This window comes from Aphidius gifuensis, linkage group LG5 (genome assembly GCF_014905175.1).
Source record: "Aphidius gifuensis isolate YNYX2018 linkage group LG5, ASM1490517v1, whole genome shotgun sequence".
NCBI classification, from domain to species: Eukaryota; Metazoa; Arthropoda; class Insecta; order Hymenoptera; family Braconidae; genus Aphidius; species Aphidius gifuensis.
This window is the reverse complement of record NC_057792.1, coordinates 18,789,720-18,811,388: the sequence shown is the minus strand read 5'-3', so window position 1 is coordinate 18,811,388 and position 21,669 is coordinate 18,789,720. Positions and strand designations below refer to the sequence as shown.

Here is a 21,669-nt window from a genome sequence, read left to right as displayed (position 1 = left end):
AATAGATAACAGACGTTATTTAATTTTTTTTTTTTTTTTTTTATTATTATTATATTTACAAAGTCCGAGTATAATTTTAATTAATCTCGTTAAAAAAAAAAAATAAATAATTGAGGCCTACTATTATTGACGTTCTTGGTCATATCGATTTGTCAAATTTTTGAGCACAATATTTTCCAATAATTTATTATATTTATATAAATACTTAATATGTTCATTTATATAAATTAATTTTTTTTAATTTAGCTATATACTTGTCGTGCCGATAATGCCAATTAAAATATAGTATATATTTTTCAGTGATCTGTTAATGATGGCTTCAAAGCATCAGCTTTTTTTCATTATTGATTTTTTTTTTTTCTTCTATATATGGAATAAATTGAACCCAGTGTGTTTTAGGCTTTAGCTAAAATAAAAAAAAAAATTAAAATACAAATATAAAAGCTTGTGATGTTAGGTTAAAAATATTGACCAGTGATAAATATTTTTGAAATTGATGTTTGTGGCATGACAAGTAGTGAGCTTTTACCAGCTAGTGTACCGAGGGACCTTTCCCTTAATCCGATGCAAACGACCTTGTTGTTTCATTGTGCTACGGACCTGTTGCATTTGCAAAAGTCAAGCCAGTTTGTTGAATAATGGATGGTATTTTGGTGTACCTAAAATGCCTATGATTTTGTTTTCTTAATATTTTTATTTCTTTGTTATTTTAATTTTATATATAATTGGGAAATATTTTTTTCTTCTTCTTCTACATCAAAATCTTAATAATTAATTTTTCTTACCAAAAAAAAAAAAAATTAAAAAACCATTTGTTTTTTTTTTTTTAATCTTTATATGTATATTTTTTTTTTCATTTCAATTTCAATGTTTTATATTCCAAAAAACACAGCAAGCAGTTGTTTTTAATTTTTTTTTTTTTTTTCATTTAAATTCCTGAGATTAATTTTCGAGCAAAATTTTCATTGATCTACATGGAAATAATATTTAAGCTCGTTTTTTATTCTGATGCTTGATGCTTTTTTGGATTGGTTATTATTAAAAAAATGTTTAACGCTTTTTTTTTCTTTTTTTAAATTGTCAACTGTACATTTTATTTATTAAATTAGTTATTTCATATTTAATAAAATTTTAATTTATTTGTTTTTTTTTTTTCATTTTTTAATTTTTTTTTACTACAAATTGCGCAAAAAAATATTTATTTATAACTTTGTAATATTTTTTAATTTATTCACACAATCAATAATGTGTATGTGAGTGTGTCAGTGACCTGTGCAAAAGCTTTTATACATATTTGATTAGGTACTTTTTCATTACTGGCAGATCAAGAGTGAAGAGTGAAAAAGTTAAAAAGTTCAAGTCAAAAAAAAAAAAGAAAAAAAGTTTAAAAATAAAAAAAAAATAACGAGACTTATTAAAGCACGAGTCATCTTAATTAAATAGTAAATGTTAAATGGGCAAAATAACTATCTACCAATTTGTACGTTTTAAGATTACAATTTTCTTTTTTATTTTTTCATTATTATTTATTTATTTTTGTTTATTTCTTATTCAAAATGAATACAGTCTAAAAAAAAAAAAATTGCAAAATGCTATATCGATAAAATAACGACTCCCTTTTCATGTTCGATGCAGAAGTCTGGTTTTCTTGGTAGTTCGAGAAAGGTAGAAGACGAACGCTTCGTTGAAGCGAATCTGACGTTTTAATCTCAAGCATACAGATGGGATCATGGGCCCGTAGAAGCTTGGATAAAAAAGCAAAAAATTGTAGTGAAAAAAAAGTAAAAAAAAATATAATAAAAAAGAAAAAAAAATACATATATACATATAGAAGTAAAAGATGAAGGTTGGTAAAAAAATTTTTGACATTTTCGTTTAAGAAAAGAAAGTCACAAAAGTTGGTGGATGAAAATGAAAAAAAAAAAAAAAGCTCAATGGTGCGAATCATTTGTGCTTTTATTCGCACACCCCTAAATATATATATTTTTTCTGAGCTTTTTGTTGTATTCAAAATTTGTGATATATATACCACAAAGCCAAAGGTCACCGCATCAAATAAGACATATTTTTTTCTCCCCTGTATTATTATGTTAGATTATTATTATTTTTTTTTTTCTTAGCTTTTAATTATTATGCGTACAATATATTACATCGAAAGCGACAATCGTTGCACTTTTTTTTTTTTATTTTCCCTTTAAATTATGTTAAATTTAATTTTATCACCGTTAAGGTGCATTATTTATTTATATACTTGTCCATTAAATATTATTATTATTTATTATAATTATATATTTATAATATTTATATATATTTTTTTTTTTCTCACTAATATTATCTCTTATTCATGTCTGTTATTTAACGGGCTATTGGCCTCCGAGACTCTTGGCACGCGTCGTTGCATTACACGACAATTTTCTTATTTATTTTTATTTTTTTTTTATCTTTTTACCACTCATTTTTTTAAAATTCTTATTTAAAAAAATTTTTTTTTTTTTTTATTTTTCATACTTAAAAACGGAGCTAACTATTTTACACCAGTTCAGTCTTGGAGTATTATTTATTTTACTTATACTTTTTTGTTTTCTTTTTTCTTCATGTATTCCTCGTTTCATTCAGGCACCATCGTATACAAACACACATTTAATTTATCGAATTATCCACGTTGCAATTAGTGTCAGCATAAGAATTGTCATTGTTGTTTCTACTCTTACTGATGTGTCTGAAACATAAAATTGTGATTTGTTTGTTAAATTGTTTGGGACATATAGTGATTTAGTAAATTACTTTCTACACAATAATTTATATCTAATGACAATATAAAAATTTTGTCATTAGTTTTAATTCACTCATTAACATAACATATTAATTATTTAAAAAAATTAATATGAATTTTTAATAATAACTTAGAAAAGAAAATAAAATGATTTCAAATATTTATGATAATAATTGTTTGAATATAAAAATAATGTTTTTAAAAAAGAAAAATAAATCATTATGTATTTTATTATTATTTTTCTTTGTTTTTTTTATATTTTACTAGTTGTTCAACTTGAAGTTGAACTCATCTTTAATTACGCATCAAGAACAACTCTGGTCCAATGCTTGGCGTGCATTCCTTTGAGACTTTATTGGGATGAGCTTAAACAGGGAGAAGTAAAAAAAAAAATTGGGATAAAAAGAGAGGGATAAAATAGTAACGAAAGATAAAAAAAAAAAACGAAAAAAAATAGGCATGAGTAGCAGAAGAACTAACCCTCAGGCAACTCCCACAGGATTTTTGTGCTCGGTAACTTTTGTCTGATTCTTTTGGCATCCCCCAACTTATTTATTTTTTTTTTCTTTTATTTTTATTTTATTATTTTCACCTCACTTTTTCTTTTCACTTCCGGCATTCGGGGCTTGACTATATACCTTTCTCTATACGTGAATTTTTTTTTTGTCCAATTAAGTTGTTTATATATATATGAGTGAATTTTTTTCATTTTATTCATCGTTATTCTATTGACTAAATAACCATCATAAAATAATTTTCTTTCATCGTTTGAAATTCATGCCAGTTATAATCGTTAAAAAAAAAAAAATATAATAATACATTTAATAAATCAAGTGGAAAAGGTATATTTAAATTATATTAAAAATCGAGTTTATTTGTTGAATATATAAATTGAAAATATACATTTGAATTATATATTTAAAATTATTATATAAATTGTGTTAAAATTATATCAAAAATATAAATGAATTATATGTAGTTTTGAGCATTTAAAATTGAAATATATTTTATTTTTTTTTCATATTTTAAATATATCTTGGAAGATCCAACACTTGGTTTTTTTTATTTTTTAAATTATAATAAAATGATTTTTTTATTTTAAAAAAAAAGAGTATATTGAAAAATAAAATATATATTAATAAATTGATGGAAATGATATATTGATGATATTATATGCTTATATTTTTAAGTATTTTTCAATATGTCGTATTTTGAAAAATTACACTGCTGCACCTGCTGTCATCAACAAGGGAATACAATTTTACCACACACATCTAACCATTATGCAAATTTTCATATATTTTTATTTTCTTTTTTCTAGAAGAATTACTATAAAAGCATCAATATAAGCTAAATAACCAATATTGTTCAATGCCTTTGGGATATTTTTTTTTCAATATCAAAAAACCGTCTATTAGTCATTATTTTGTCAACATATTTTTTCATATTTTGTATTTTTCAAGTAAATAGAAAAAACATAAAAAAGAAAAAGAAAAAAATCTTGGTGTAAAATGTAAAAGTAAAATAATAAAAAAAAAAAAAAAATGTATATTTATATATTCCTATAAAAACGAGAGAATAAGGAATAAAATGTCAAAGGCGTAAACCCAATTGTCAGAGATTGAATTGCGGTCCTTGGGCTATTGATCCCCGAGAGTTTTATGCCGCGTAGCAAGGATTTTAAGATGTTTGCGGATGTAGATGAAACGACGTGGATAGTTGGTGGGAGATGTTAGATGACTAGTTGGATTCACGTTTGAGTTTGAATTGGTGTATAAATGTACAAGGTTTGCTTGTGAGAGAAAACCAGATAAAATTTAAGGTAGAAAAAAAAATAAAAATAAAAGGAAAAGATGCAATATGGAAACTTGTGAAAACTTGTCAGGAAGCCCGATTAAGCCACTGTACATTCGTTTTCTTAAATTTTCTCTCTCCTTTTTTTTGTTCTCTCTCTCTTTCTCTCATTACAATTTTCATCTTTTATCTATTCAAACTATATTTATATCAAATTCTTGTTACCACAAATCTTGAAATTCTCATTTAATCTATTTGAATTTTCTTATATAAATTATCAAACTTTTTAATTCACAATTGAGTTTACACTCTGGACAATTATTATCAAAAATAAATTTATATATTAGTTTAAATTTAAATATACCTTCAGCAGAAGAAGACCAAGTTTCTAAGGGTTCTTTTCCATCTCGTTCACCAGATTTTTGTTCTGATTTATCAATTTCATTGAGATTTGATTGACTTTTACCTCCTGTAAGTAGAAAATATAAATATATAGTCAGACAAATTATTATTACTTTAAAAAATATAATTTTATAATTAAAAATATAAATAAATTATATAATATAATTTATATTGATTAACTAACGAAGGTTGTGTTATGTATATATGTATATATTGTGTATTCATTAACTCATGTGTCTGTTTATATTTGAGGGCATAGTAGCTTTATGTATGTATATACAATGATGTACAAAATACGCCTCAAGGTAAATTACGAATCAAGTGACTGAGGCATCTGAGGCAAAATATACAAGGGCGTTGTTCACAATGACAAAGAAAAGAGACACATGTTGAGAAACACCAAGTAAATGGCTCTCGACCGAAGATGTTTACGCCTTTGTTAACGTTTCCAAAAGGCAGACAGTGAATGTGAAGGTTTTCCACTATGAACATATGGTTTTAGGGCAAATGTATATTGTATATGCAAACTCAAAGTAAACACGAATTCTCTTAGCCTCTGTCAGTACAGTGTTTATCATATATGAAAATAGTGAGAACTATATCACCTCTTGAGTCAAAAAATAAAAAAAAACATTTAAACATACAATATATATTAAATTAATTTTAAAAAAATTATTCAACACTATTTTCTTTTGTTAAAAAAAAAAAAAAAAAAAATTAAATATATATTTAATTAATAAACAATTATTGTTTTACAAAAAAAGGAGAAAAAAAATTCTTTAAATAATAATATTTCAATGAAAGCTTTTTGATGAAAAAAAAAAAAAAAGTCTTTAACAATTATTTTGACATAATAAAAGCACTCTCTGGTTACCATCATGTGACGTACTTTGATGAAGGTAAATTTGATTTAACCTTGCGGCAATGGACTATAGAGTATATCCAGTTCAGCTTTAACAATGCCTCATTTTGGTCAAGATAATTGACGATCAACGCACGTATATATTTGGTTCATAATATACATACACACATATACATAGACATAGTATGTATTATATAATGTATACGTGATGTATTGGTGAGTGAGTTGGTTGAATTGGTGGATTGCTGAGGTTCTAAGCGTGCTTATACAACACAGCATATTTTTGAATAAAGGAGAATGAGATTGTGTATATTGCTTAGGTAACAGACGCATGCAAATTTTGGTCAAACATTAAGGGTTGACAGTGGCACTGTTGCAACATTGTAGATGCAATATCCAATGAATGTGTATATGTGTATGTATGTATAGGTTAATGTTTCAAGCTATATAGTCTTGTGTATAATCCATTGGCCACATGATGTGTTGTTCATCGATATGACCCAAGTTGCTTGTGTTATTCGCTTGAATATATAAAGGCATGTTGGTCTTCTTGAACACAATAAAGCTGCGTTGACTATTATATATAAGCTCAGCTTGATTTGCAGATCATCATCTCGATATATATTACATAATAGTAGAGAGATATTATTATATTCAAACTAGTTGATAAATCAAGATGCAATTTGAAAATATTTTTAGTTAATTTTTAGTAGATATTTTGATATTATCATGCAAGGTTTTTTGTCATTTTTAAATGGCTAGATTCGACCTTGAAATTGTTGGAAAATATAGTTATATTTAGAAATAATATTATTCAATAGTTTTTTTTTTTTTTTAATGGAATTTAAACCACGTAAAATGAAAATTAATTTTTTATCTTACTACGATTTTCTTGAAAGCTGATTATTCTAAAAAAAAAAAGTTTGTAAAATAAATGGTGACCCTGACCAGAATGATTATTAATTATTCAAGTTTCAGTTGAGTCATTATTTATAAGCCATTTACTTGTCAAGATAAAATTATATAATGGAAAATTAACAAAGTCATATGACAAAATTTTATATAATAATTTTACTGTCACTTTTTTATTTATTCAGTATATACATGTGTATATAATTGCAGATGTTATTTAAATATTAAAATTTAATTTAAACTTTTACTAATAAATAATTGTTTTTTTTTTTTCAGAATTTAACATAATTTTTTTTTTTTGTATTAAATGCAAAAATAAATATGTATTTTTATGTGTTACTTATAACACAAGACTACGTTGTAAAAAAATTTTTTATAATATTTTTTTTATCTGTTAAAATAACAAAACAAAAAAAAGTAAAATAGAATAACCATTTTTTTTTTTTTTAATTTTAATATAAAAGCTATTTAAAAAAAATTGGAATAAATGTCAAATAAATGTAGCCATGGTTACATTTTCACCTTTTTGTGTTGATTTTTTTTTTTTTTTTTTTTCTATCCGGACACACTGCTGGCGTCGCGACCCACTATCGCTAATTAAAATCGCATAGAAACATTTCTCCCTTTAGCCCCTCATTGCTATACTCGATTAAACAGTTATTATTGTACTATACTAACCGTACGATATCGTTATAAATGAAATGGCACAGAGAGAGGCTTGCCCTGGTAAAACTACATTATTCTATATTATTAAACGAGCGTGGTTATAGGTATTACCGTTTCTAATTAATGTTACACTAGCACAACAACCACCACCACTATCACCTAGTAGCTTTCTTGTTATTGATGACTTTTAGATTATAATACACAAACAAATATAAATATATATGTTTAAATTTCATATCTATATGTAGTTGTTGATTGCAACAGCTAATTGTGACTACTCTTATTTTCATATGTACACTGTTTATTTATTTTTTTTTATACTAGTTATATTATTACTTGAAAAATATAATGCTTAATAAACAAATGCGTATACTTGATTGTTAAATAATTTCCTATTTTTTTTTAATAACAAGACTGACAAGATTCACTTGGGCCATGATGAAATTTTTATTATTTGAAAATAGTTAGAAGGTGGCTCTATTTGTTATAAAAATTTAGAAATTACGTATGATGTTTTAAATAAATAAAATAAAAAAATAGTAGATATAATAAATGATGAATAATATATTTATAATTGCACTTTATAAAAAGTGTTGATGATTTATATAACCTTTTAATTAACTTTACCGTCTATTGCGGGGTTGAAATTGAAAGTGTATGTTTGTATCTTTAATGTTGATATTATACGTGTATACTTATAATGTTTTTATCTACTATGTATATGTAAAGATATAAGAGAGGTAGGAGTTTCAGTTGTGCTTTCACCTCGTTGAGCAACATTTCTCAGCATATACCTTATTTACTCGATCCTTATACTCACTCTGTTGAACATTCAACAGATTTCTAAACTTCAACTTATGAGTAGATATCGTATACATTTATAAATTGAGTATACATTCAAATATAAATTTATAGCATTTGTTTGAACATTGAAATTACTTCAAACGTTTTAGTTTATATAAATAATAATTTTATAACTGATAGACGTTTCAAAGATTAATCAATATTTTTTTTTGTTTTAATCATGGGGAAAAATTATTATAAGATAGTAAATATAAAAAAAACAGTCTTTAATTTTAATTGATTTTCTTTTTGAATGACGTTTTTTTTTCTATTTTTTCATTGAAAAATATCAAAATAAAAAATGTGCAACATGTGGCTAATAAAGTTGAAGAATAGTAAATTTATTTTTTGGTATTTTTTTGACCAAGAAGTCTTGAATGAAATATTTATTTGCACTGGGATTCAAGAGATTCTTATCAGGCATTTCTTGACCGAGTGTTAAACATTACTACTTTTTATCTTTTAAAATCAATGGTTAAGATTGTGAAAATTATTTTATCTACAACTTGTTGAAGATGTTGCCTTTAACAGTCGATGATATGTCTTTTGAAATTTTTCATATTTTATTTCTCAAAATAAATAAAAAGCTTTGAAAAATTTTCAATTAATTTCCATAAAAATATTGATAGATTAATCTGTCTAAAATATTATTTTTTTGTGAATTTATTTTTTTTTAATAGCTTGTTGTATCTTTGAATAAATCTAAAATCATAACTGTCGAACTTTGATTCTTTTATAGAACTTTGAAATATATTTTGTGTGTGTGTATGTTGACAAAAAAGTTTATTTTTGATTTCAACTATATATCATAAGATTATGCGTATCTATACAAATTTAAAAGTAAAGTTATCTCCAATTCAAGAAAGAAAAGAAGAGTTAAAAAAAATAGTCGTTTTGAGGGCGTTGTAAGCTGATGGGTATAAAAGACGTTACGAGGGTGAAAACATTAATGCAACCCCACACAAACCGCAGATGTTACACCAATTACAAACCTCACCTCTTTCCTCTTTTCTCATCCCTTTAGTATCAAACTTTCAATATTTCTATCTCTCTTACACTTTCATTTGACTCATCTTGTTTTATTGAAGCAAGTCAACTTGGTCGATCTTTCATATCATGATCTTTTTTTTTCTTCAGCGAAATTGTCTAATATATTTTTTCTTTTGTCATATAGTTATTTATTTATTTAATGGAAAATATATGTATGTATTTAGTCAAAAATAATACTAGTGATAAATTAAATGGCTCGTTGAAAAATGTGTATATTTGAAGGATAAAAAAAATGCAGAGTTTGGCAGGTATGTGAGGTTATATGTGTATAGACAAAATGTGTATAGATATGTTATGTATATGTACAACGTGAGTACACGAATGCTGATATTATTCTTGGGTCTTCCTCGGGCTTGAGCATTATTAGTTTTGGCGTGTTAGCATACATGAAATATTGATGTTACAACGAACTAGCTAGCCTCCTTCTACTTTTACTCTCAGGGCACTATAAGCTTCATTGCTTTCTTCTTCTTCTTCTTCATCATCTCTTTTTATGTTTGCTTTGTTATTTTCTTTATCCAACCATCTTTAATCAAAAACTGTATGGTGCATAAATTTCCAACTCATTTTAAACTCTTGAGAAATATTTTATATGAAAACTTCAATTAATTTAAATCCATTACAAGTGCTTATTATAATATTACAAATATAATATTTATTTTTATCATAAATTATAGGTTTTTTTTTTGAAGAAAATTTTAATTTATATTTTATTATGTCTATTTACATTTTACCTATCTTGATTTTATATTATTTTACGTTTAAATGTAATTGAAGAAAAAAAAAAAAAGAAGATAACAATTTATTAGGTAAATTTAAGTAGTATAAAAATGCAATAGTCAGACAATTCAAAATTTTTACCGCAGTAGATTAAATTTGTTTTTGATTTTAATAATTTTTATTGTTTCATTGAAAAGTGTGTTAGATAGATAAAAAAAAAATTAATTTATAAAATTTAATGCTTACCTTTTGAAGCTTTGCCATTTTGAAAAGTCAGTGAACTTGGATTTCCATCGATAGAATTGTTCATCTCTGCTAGCACGTCCCAGCCTGATACAGTAATATTAAAAAAAAAAAAAAAATTGAGAAAATAATTAAAACAAAAAAAAAAAAAAAAATGATATCAAAAGTGTTGGGTAAAATAAAAAAAATATTTTTTTAATAACAAAACATTAAAGTGAAGATTTCTCTGGTGACTCATTCGTATTTTCTTAACTTTTATATTTAATAACATAAATAATAATAGCTTTTTTTTTTTTATTTTCTTTTTCTTTTCTCTACGTATATACTTATATATTAAAAAGAAAAAAAAAAAAATACACTCACTTTTTTTCGATAGTTCTGTAGTGAGTGGACTTGGACTTGTGCTTGGTGGTGCCGACTCTGCAACAAAAAAGTTTTTGTTTTTAATTAAAGTTATCTTGTTTGATAGTATAAGAAAATACATGTATAGATTTTTTTTTTATTAATATATATAAGTAGAATTATTATTATACTTGGATTATAGATTGCTTCACCTGTTACTAACTTTACCCACCTCTGTATTAACCCAGTGTAGAGAGAATAATATACATTAGATAAAGAAAGAAGAGAGAGATATGTGTGTGTAAAAGTTTTAAAGCACATGGTATGCAAGCTAGAACTGGTCGCTTTACATCATATTTTATCCTCACATCATGCAGTAGATTTTCAATCCCTTACACTATTCATCCCTTCTCTGTACTCTATTTTCATTTCTCTTCGTCTTTCTCTCTAACTCACCAAAGTACCAGTGTACAACGACCGAGTATATATACTTGAATAATTATCCTTAATTTCGTCATTCGTCCAGTAACTTGCATACACATATATACATATATTCTAAACGTTCATTTTAGAGTTGTATGCATTTCCACAAATTCGTAACCTCGACAGTTGTACATTTATCTAACAGATGCTGAAATTCCAACAAATTCAAATAGTCCAACAGCCATTAAAAAATTTAACGAGCCATATAAGTATGATCTATGTGACATCGTCGAAATCAAATAAATTATAGAAAATCCAAAATAAGCGTCGAGGGAATTTACAGCTACTTATTAGAATAATAAACAAAAGAATATACTACGTCACACACCGATACACCAACACAAGTAGGGACATTCTGGAGTGAGGGAAAAAATTCTCCTACGCTGACGCTCGATGTCACTATAGAGAATGTCACTATAGAGAGATTATACTGTAAACTGATCTATGTGTGCGCGTGTTGAAATAAAATAATTTAATCAAAATAAAAAAATAAAAATATACACATATAATTTAATTTTAAAAATAAACAAATTTAGTGTATATCAAATTACAATTATCCAATTTGTTTATTTATACATGTGTACATATAAATTTAATATATGAAAATTATAGTAGAGTGTACATTGCAACACTTGAGATAACTGTGTAACAAAATAACATGGTGTATATGTAAACAAGCTTGGTCAACTTCAAAGCCCTCATTGAAAACTTGTTCAAGTATTTAATCAGCCTTTGGTCTGCCATCGTCTAATACAAAGCGTGTCTAGAATTTTCCAATGGATTAAGTTACTGATTTGAACTTTGAATATATATTAAATCCTTGACAGTATGAAATTATTAATAAAAAAATATTTATCAATCAATGTATACTATAAATAAATATAATACATATATTAAAAATAATTAAATTATTATTTGATTGATCTATATTGATGATATTTAGACAATTAAAATTTACAGTTTAAATTGATATTGACAGTATGTCAATGATCCAGCTTATTCATCCACATTAATGGTATAATTAATTAAATTTTATTATTCATAGAAATTAAGTGTTACTATTTTTATAAATATATTATTTTTATGATAATTTGATTTATCAATTGAATGGGTTATTATGATACAAAGAAAAAATAAAATATTTAAAACCATGAAACAGAGAATATAGAAAAAAAAAATTTTAAATGAATATAGATAGATATATTTTTCAAGTGAAATAAAAGAAATGAAGTGATAAAAAATAAAAAAAAAATTATAACTAACGATAAAAAGCATTTTGTTCGTTTAAGCTGAGTGGCAGGTCAGCGACTACCAGACAGAGTTAGACAGTGACTTTTCACTTTTGATTTATCGAGTCAACTTTTAACGTGGAATATATATTAAAAGTCGTTGTCTCGGCCATTTAATTTTCACTCACTGATTGATGATTGACCCTCATGCTTTTGCACATATGTGTAATATAAATTTTGCACTTTTATTCTTGAAAAAAGACAAAAAGCTTTTTTTATATTTTCTTTTATTTTTAATATATATTTTTATTAAATATTGCTGTAATTATGTATACCTTGTGCAAGTGAATTGCGTGGAATTTTTTTTTTCTTTCTTTTACCATTGTTTTTCCGGCAAAATTTTACATGAATTAATAAAATATATATATAAGCCGCAGTGGTATGAAGAATGAAGGATGAAATAACTTGCTCCTCTGGACAAAAGTGGTTTGACAAAAGTTTACAGAAAACTCGTTAAAATTTTGAATACTTCTTAATTAGCCTGATTGCACAATCTTTACACATCCATTCATTCTCAATTTTCCAACACGAATATTTTATTTTTCTTAAAGACAAATTTTATTCAATTTCATTCATTATATTTATCTTTCCTTTATTTATTATTCAACTGGGCAAATAGACAATTCTTGTTGAAACACAACCAATTCATTATCCAGAATTTTCAGTCAACAATTATTATAATTATATATATTTCTTGTAATTGAAATGTTGTAATTAATATTTTCACTAGTATAAATTAAACAAAAAATTAAAAAATAAAAAACACTTTTCTTTGTTATAAATTTATATGTACATATAATTCCAATAAAATTTAATAATTTTTAATATCTATTTAGAAATATCAAGATTATATTAATTCAAAATAATTTTGTTGATTTTATCAAAGGTGACAGTGAGGTAGCATCAATAATCATGAGTAAGGTTAAAAAGTGAAAAAAAAAATAGAAAAAAAAAATGTTACAGCCCCTAAAATATATATAGATAAGAAAAAAAAATAGAGAGAGAAAAAGAGAAAATGGAAGACCAAGTGAATTAGTATGCAGCTGCTGTCACACTATGCTTTTCTCCCTATTCCTTGAAGCCGTCAGATCGTCTGCGCCCCTACCGAGGTAGACCGTTAATTTTCCATCTCGTGACTTCAATCAATCTTGCGGCCCGTCAACGGATTCTTTTACTTATATACTTTATATATACCTATTTCATATATTGTATATATTAACTATACAATCCCAAAAAAGAAAAAAAGCTTTGACTTTTCTTTAACTGTATATTACTTCCGGTTTTCGTCACTGAAATTCACGATTTTTCATTATTTGGCAATACTATGTTTTATATATTGAAATTATTTGAAGAAATTTTTATCTTAAATATTATACATAGCAGCAGTTAATACATAGAAGAAAAAAATTTTTTTTTTTTTATTTTCTTCACTAAATGACTTTCACCCTCGACAATCAATTATCAAGTCTTGAATATGTCCAAGATGAATTTTCTGAATTGAGAAAAAAAATAAAAATAATATTCATTTTGTTTTTTTCTTTTTGAAAAAGTATAATAAATTAAGTGCTTTGATAAATCTACTATTTAATAATTAAGAATGATATTTAAAATATTTTTTTTTAATAATTTTTATTACGTAAATTAGTTTTTTTTTTTTTTTTCAATCAATAATATTTGTCGTTAAAATTAAAATTGCTTATATTTTAATTAATTAATTTGTGGATTAAAATTTTTGTTTGTTTGTTTTAAATAAACAATGACAAATTTTTGGAATTAAAAAAAATTATAATTTCATTATAGCGGATTTAATTAGTAAATTAAATTTTTTTCAAATTATAAAAATGAATGAAATTTCAATATGGAAATTTTTTTCATACAATTGTATATGTGTGTGGGTGTGTTTATTTGAATGATGTATGCCAACTAAATTTTTGTCTGCATAAAATAAGTAATAAAAAATAAAAAAATTATCATAGACAACATTTATTAGTTGAAAATTTGGGAGTATCAAATTGTATCTCTTTGAAGATTGATTTTATTTGAGTGTTACATTTAAATTTAATGATAACTAACCACACCTACATTATAATTTTAAAGACAAGACAAACTTTTACAAATACTAGAATAAAAAAAAGAGAAAATTAAGTCAATAATATGTAAATGAAAATTTTTGGTTACGATTTAATGAACAAAAAAAAAAAAAGAAAAATTGTAATCGATTCTTGATATAACTAAAACGTTTGAAATGGTAATTTTATATTCAAGAGATGTTCTTACTCGCATGTCAATCTTCCTCGTGTTTTAATAACACTCTTTCTACCGATTTCAAATACTTTTTGGATAAGATTCAAGAAAAAGAATCGACAAACGTGATCGGCATTTATCGTATCTATTTTACAATACCCAATAGTGTCTTTTTTCAAACTTGATATAGCTTTGAGTATATTCTTCATTGTTACAGTGTTATTCAAGTTTAAATTGTTGGATAAATTTAAGATTCATTTGACTGTTAAAAATAATTAGACAAATGAAAATATATTTTAAACTAGATAATCCAACTAAAACCTAGTATGAAAAAAATAAAATAAATTTAGATTAAAATAAACAAGTGGGGTAAACTGTTTTTTTTTTTAATGAAAAAATTGATGAATATTAAAATTTTTTATTGACTTGATTAGTTGAGACAATCGTAAGATATTTTGTATATTAATTCATAATGAAATTTATATAAGAATGTAACAATTTGATTGATGGATGATGATGATGATGATGATTATGTTGATGAGAAAGGTCAATGGAGAGATGGAGAGTGAGTAACTACATAATTCATTCTGGTTCAATCAATTACGATGGGGGCTGTCATGTCGCTTAATAAGCAACATCGTGTGGCCTCACACGGCTTGCCATCAATGTTGCCACAATTATCGAGTTCGGGTAACCGTTCATGATACCTTCATGAGGTGTGTTAAATATATATATATATATCCATGTGGATTGGCTCACTGTCCAGAGACATGAGACAGTTACTTTTACTTATTATATTATCTCACAATTTTTTCTTCTGTCTCTCCCTCTCTTGGTGTCTTTATTTTTTTAATTACAAGTAAGGGTAAAATTTTTTATTTAAGATGATATTTTTTACTAGCTATTCCAGGTAAAATAAATTAAATTTAGTCTATAAAAAATTTTAAATATTGATTTAAATCATGAATTTCATCGATAAAAATTCAAAGAAATTTTTACAATTATCAAATTTTATTTTATCTTTAATTGTTTCAATTTTCATGCCTATCTACTTTTTTTTCATTGCTGAAGCTATTATACTAACTGATTCTAGTGAAATTATTTCCAAAAAGCTATATGGTACCAAATAAGTGGTGATAGATTAAGCATCAAAGGACTCTGGATGATTGAATTAATTAAAGGCTTTATTGTGTGGTCGTAATAGACATGCTGAATACATCGAGTCTTCTTTTTTTTTTATTTCTTTTTTTTATCTATCAAAATTTACTATGACACAGAAGCCTTAAATTATCATCTTCATGATTAATAATCAATTTATTTTATTTTAATTTTGATGGATTAATTATTATACAAAAAAATATATATATATATTTTTTTTTGTTGGAAAATTGAGTATAATAAAAATGTAAAATAAAATTATCAAAGTTGACTGATAAAATTTATTTATTTATTTATTTTTTTTAAAGAGGGGAAATTTAGTTTAGCTTTGGTGCACGCATTCGCATTATTCTAGTCTCAAGAGACTTCTCCTTCTTCGATGAGACATTTGTATAATTCATGAAATACCCATCTTGGTTGTTAGCTTGAATCTGCTGACATTCACCCTCTTTGCCTATCTCTTTTGATTTCTCTATATAAGTTTTTACACAACCCCCTGTGGCAACTCAATGCTGACTGACCTTTAAGATTAGCTTTAAGAAATTGCCAAACTTATTTTGCCCCCTTTTTTAAAAGTCAATTCAAAAAGTCGTTCTTCAACTTCAAATAGTCATACAACTTTGTTTAACGTTTTTTCTTTTTTTTTTTATCTTGATTTTTCTTTTTTTTTATTTATTTATTTTTTTATCTAATACATATAGATTTTTATTTATCTTTTTTTACATAAATATTTAACTGTTCTTTAAATTTTAAATTTCCCATGTGTATTAAAAATATTTTTAAGATAAAATTTTATGAAATTGTGCTTTGAGCATTTAGACAATACCTCAATATTCTCAAAGTTTTAAAATTTAATATCAATAATTTTTATTTTTTTTTTGGAGTTTTATTCTTGGCTGTGGCCTTTATATGCAAAACTCGGATCTTTTGATGAAGGTTCTGCTAGTTAAAAATATATATTCGATTATAATTTTCATGAAATTAGCATTGTAGTAATTAAACTACACCAAAATATAATCATCCTGAACGTTTTTGTATTTAATTTCAATTATTTTTTATTTTTTTTTCCATTTTTATATTTTTCGTGGATGCATAATTCATTCCATTTAAAAAAAAAAACATTTATAAGCTCAAATTTCATGAAATTATAATTTTGGTATTTGGACAACACCTATAAATATTATTATCTTGAAATTTTTAAAAATTAATTTCAATTATTTTTATTTTTTATAATTTTTCTGAAATTGGACTTAAATATAATTATCTTTTGTCATTTTTTTACCTAAATATTCAACTGACTTTTAAATAAAAATGTCCTATGCGTATATATTATGTATTTATCATCTCTCATTCCTCCTCTCTTTCTATCATCTTGGATTTTTTTTACATTTTATTTTTTACCAGCAATTTTTTCGATATTTCACGCTAAGAGTCACGAATACGATGTGCGAAGTAAAGTCTCCCAAGTGAGAAAATCTTGGGGAAAAAAAGCGTGGAAATAGAAGATTGATGAAAGACCGATGAGCGAAAATAAAAGGCAGACGATGGTAAAATAAAAAAAAAATATAAGAAAATGGAAATTAACGTGTGAAAATTGGTGAGACAATGAAAGACAGAAATTTTTTAATGTCAACAGCAAGCATAAAATATTGAAGAAAAATGTTTTTTTTTTTTCATTATGTAACTATGAGATTTTTTTTAATGAAAATAATTTTTATATATTGATACAACATTAGTCAAACTGTCTACAAAGTCAGGGCTGTGTCATTTCGATATAATTATATAATTTTAATTTTCTTATCCTCATAAATTTGTATTTTTTTTTTTCATTTATAATTTTTTAAAAAAATTTGTTGTGAACTTTGCAATGGCATTTTAATTGTGCAAATATTTTTCGGTGTAATATTACTTGAATAGCTTGAAAATCAAGCAAATATCTTTGATATTAGATTGACCATTGTTAATCAGCTTAGAATACCAGTGGTTTATAATAACACATAACTATATTATTTGTTTGAGATAAATTGTTTCATAGTTGTATACCAGTAAGTTTGTAAAATGTCCTTCAGCAAATATTCACGAGCTCAAATGTATTTTGTTAAGCTGACTTTATTGAGAATTTATGATATTTAAATGTTATTTTATGCTGCAGTAAATATAGTTAAAAATTTTGATTATTTTATAATTTCAAAGCTCGTATTATGTACTGTATTTTAAAACATATTATTAACTTGATTTGCCAATATAAAAATATTTTCATATTGATTCAACGATAATTTTTTAGTTTAAAAGTTTTTTTATCATTTGAAAAATTATATTTTTTTTTTATAATTAAAAATTTAATTGACTTTATAAATCCAATCAAGCTTTTTTTTTTTTCATATAATTTTAAAATTGGTATTTACATCAACACATGAAAATTTTTTTGACATGTTATTACATTTATTTAAAATCTTGCTAATGACATATTTAAAAAATCCATCAAATTAAATGGTTTTATAATTAACTAACTGCATAGCTTTAGTCATTTATCATTTTTACATATCTGCATATTATTTTTTTGTTTTTTTTTCATCGTGACTGATAAATTTTTAATCTTTTTTTTTATCATCCTGCCATGATAAAATTTCTGAGGCAGAAAGATGAATTTATTTCAAGCGTGCAATGAGTAAGAAGGGTTAATGAATAAGTTTTCCGGTTACCAAGTGCTGTCAGACTAACAGCCTGGTCGCGACGCCAATGTTAAGGCTTAGTTGAAAATCTTTAAAGATTTTAGCGAAATGAAAAAGGCACTTTTATCCCTTCCTGTCTTTTTTTTTATTTTTTCCATTTTTACTATCCCAACCTCTGACGTGTATTTTTCTCATTACTTCAGCGTTGAACAAACAACTTGAAATTTTTTTTTTTTATCTTTACTAATTTTTTTAAAAGTTGAGTTGTTTTGTTTTTTCATTTTTTTCTTTAGAAAATGTCTTTAAAATTCGATTACATTTTTTCCTTTTTTTTTTTTTACAAGTTGGCTACAAAAGCCCGGGAAGCTTAAACCAACAGACAAATGCTTATGGTGTTCTGTTCATTATGTCATTCAAGTTATGAAACTTTTGATCAATTCATAATTGGAGCGAAATAGTTGAGCTTAAAAAGTTGATAAAAAACGACACGAAAAAGCAGTGATTTTACTTTACTTGCGGTCGTCACGAACTAATAATAAAATATTCACTTTATACAGTTTAATATACATTTATTATTATGTTATATAATATTAGTGGTAGTATAGACTTGTAACCCCTGAGTGGATCACCACGTTGCTACCCTTGTATCACTTGAAAGAAAAAAAAACTTTTTACCTTTCTTATGTTTTTTCTTTAAGCAAATTTTTTTATATTTTCTCATTCTTCAAGTTTTATAAATATAAATTTATATTATTTTTTTTCTTATATTCTTTGTTTTTATATTAACAAAAGAAAAATCTTCAATTTCATCATCCCGCCTCTTTTCCCTCCCAAGTTTACCAGATAAATAATTGTATTTTTAATCGCTCGTGCGGGCTTGAGTGGCTCAAGTGGAACCAATTTAACGGTCTGTTCATTTAAAACTTTTTCTTTCATTTTCATCGTATCTTATTGTTTTGATATATGAAAAAAAAATAAAGGAATAATATAATGAAAAAGAAGAAGAAAAAAAAAAAACAATAGCTTGTGATAATTTCGAGTCGAAAAAGAATAAAGTAGTGTGACAAGGGTAAAAGGTTTTGATATAACGAAACACCAGGCAATTTGGCGTCTAGGCAAGCTTTAATAATAAATTTATATATATATCTTTGTGGATGTCCTAAAAAATACTCTGTCTCAATCTTTCATTGCAGTTTTTTTTTTTCATCCCTCTCTTTTTTCTTAAAGATTGTATACCACCCTCTTGCCTCCCCCATATTTCCCCTTGTTCTTTTCATTTGACAACAAATCTTTTTTTATGTTGGTTAATATAAAACTTTTGACATATATATGTGACTGCTATAACCACGTAATTTTAAGTGTATATAGTACTTTTGTTTATGTTATTTTTACAATTCATAAATAATTTAATTACTGATAATAGTGGTTATAATGAATATGTGTAAAGTGTAAGTATATTAATTTTATCAAGTGTTGACACAAAAACAAATTACTACTGCAACAGAAATTAATTTTTTAATTGTTAATACTTGAAGTTATATACAATGTATATTACAAAATAAAACTTTTTTTATTCCTCCTCTTATAGAAAATTAATTAGTTGTATTCGATAATTTATAGAGAGTCTCAAAATTATATGTGTGAAAATAATTTTTGGCACTCTATTGATTTTATTAAAATTAAAATAATTATAAAAAGCAATTCAATATAAAACTAGAATATGTTCATTTGAGATTAAAAAAATAATTGTAATTTTTATAATGAATATATTTTAAAAAATAAAAAACCAAAATATAAATATATTTAGAGGCATTTTATTTGTGCAATCAGCATTAAGGGTTAGGGTAGCTAAGCGAGACATGTCTTGTGTTTCTCCAATACAGCAAAACATCTCTGTTGTTGCAGCTGAACATTCAGACCAAGCTGCACTTGTACCTTTACTACAGCTAAAAAGCTCTAGTGTTCAGTTTAAACAGAAATAAATCACTCTTGAGAAAAAAAAAAAAAAACATTTCTCAGCTAATACGCGTGTCTTAGAAAAAACAAACAAAAAAAAAAAAAAAACAATATATACTTTTGCTATACAAAAGAATCTTTTAATATATATAAATATACTTTTTCATTTTTCAAATAAAATATCATAATTTTTTTTATTATTCAATGAAAATAATCTGCAACCAAATTGATTCCTTTTTACTTATATTCTACGCAAATGAATTTATTTCTATGCCCTCTGAGGCCGCATCATAGAATGATCCGATTTACGTTTTTTATTTTATTTTTTTTCCACAAAAAAAGTCAAAGAGAAAAAATAAAAAAAAAGAGGCAATGATAAAATATATATATTCATACATACATGAAAATGTCTTTATGAACTTTAGAGTCTTTTATTGCAACTTCCAGCTTTTATGTTAAAATACCCTTGGCTCTTTTCATTTGAATGTCACTAATGCAAAAAACTGATGCATGCTAATATAGTGCTGCTAACTGGCCACATTTACCAACATACACCCACACACATACCTATTCACATTGACGTGTATTTAAATAGCCCACAAGCTTGCTTTGTTCTGGTTCACCACAAGTTTTCATATACCTATTTTCACGTGTCATTTATACATGTAAGCATTTGTTGTTTTTTTTTATTTTCACAATTTAACTAGTTTTGTTTTTTTTTAACTTTATATAGCTTATTAAAATTTATCCCAACAATAAAAATATAAACAATAAGAACAAAAAAAAAAAAAAAACAAATATATATTTTCTGTCAATTTTCATTTATCTCATACCACTATTTTAACTTTGTATATATCACTTGGCAAAGTCCGAGGGATTCATTTGAGATCGAAACTAAAAGATTCCAGAGAAAATCGAGATCAAAGGATAAAAAGAAGCCAAGATACCTCGTAATAAAAAGAACGTACTTGTTGGGGCATGGAGTTGGAGATTATTTCGATACACATTATTATATATATACATATACTATATCTACTTTTCTACCCTGTTATATGGTATGTTTCGTCGTGTCTTGAATTTATAAAAAAATAATAATAAAGAAAAGAAAATAAATAAATAAAAATATAACAAGAAAAAAAAAAATAAGAAGAAAAGAAAAAATTGAAATATGATTTTGAATGCTTGAAGATACAATTTTTTTCTTCAAAGTTTTATAAATATGCCTATAGATAGATGGTGTTATTTGATACTTTGAGTACA

At 24.9% G+C, this 21,669-nt stretch overlaps 1 protein-coding gene across 1 annotated transcript in view; it reads right to left on the bottom strand.

Annotated features, from left to right (window-relative positions):
- Positions 1 to 2,263: 2,263 nt before the first annotated feature.
- Positions 2,264 to 21,669, bottom strand: part of LOC122858237 (lachesin-like) — an 83,589-nt gene continuing 64,183 nt past the window's right edge. Inside the window, exons 8-11 of the mRNA XM_044161004.1 lie at positions 10,629 to 10,685; positions 10,269 to 10,352; positions 4,932 to 5,036; positions 2,264 to 2,719 (exon numbers count right to left, since the gene is read on the bottom strand). Coding sequence (XP_044016939.1) covers positions 2,646 to 2,719; positions 4,932 to 5,036; positions 10,269 to 10,352; positions 10,629 to 10,685 — 320 coding nt within the window. The 3' untranslated portion in view covers positions 2,264 to 2,645. The remainder of the gene's footprint in view (positions 2,720 to 4,931; positions 5,037 to 10,268; positions 10,353 to 10,628; positions 10,686 to 21,669) is intronic.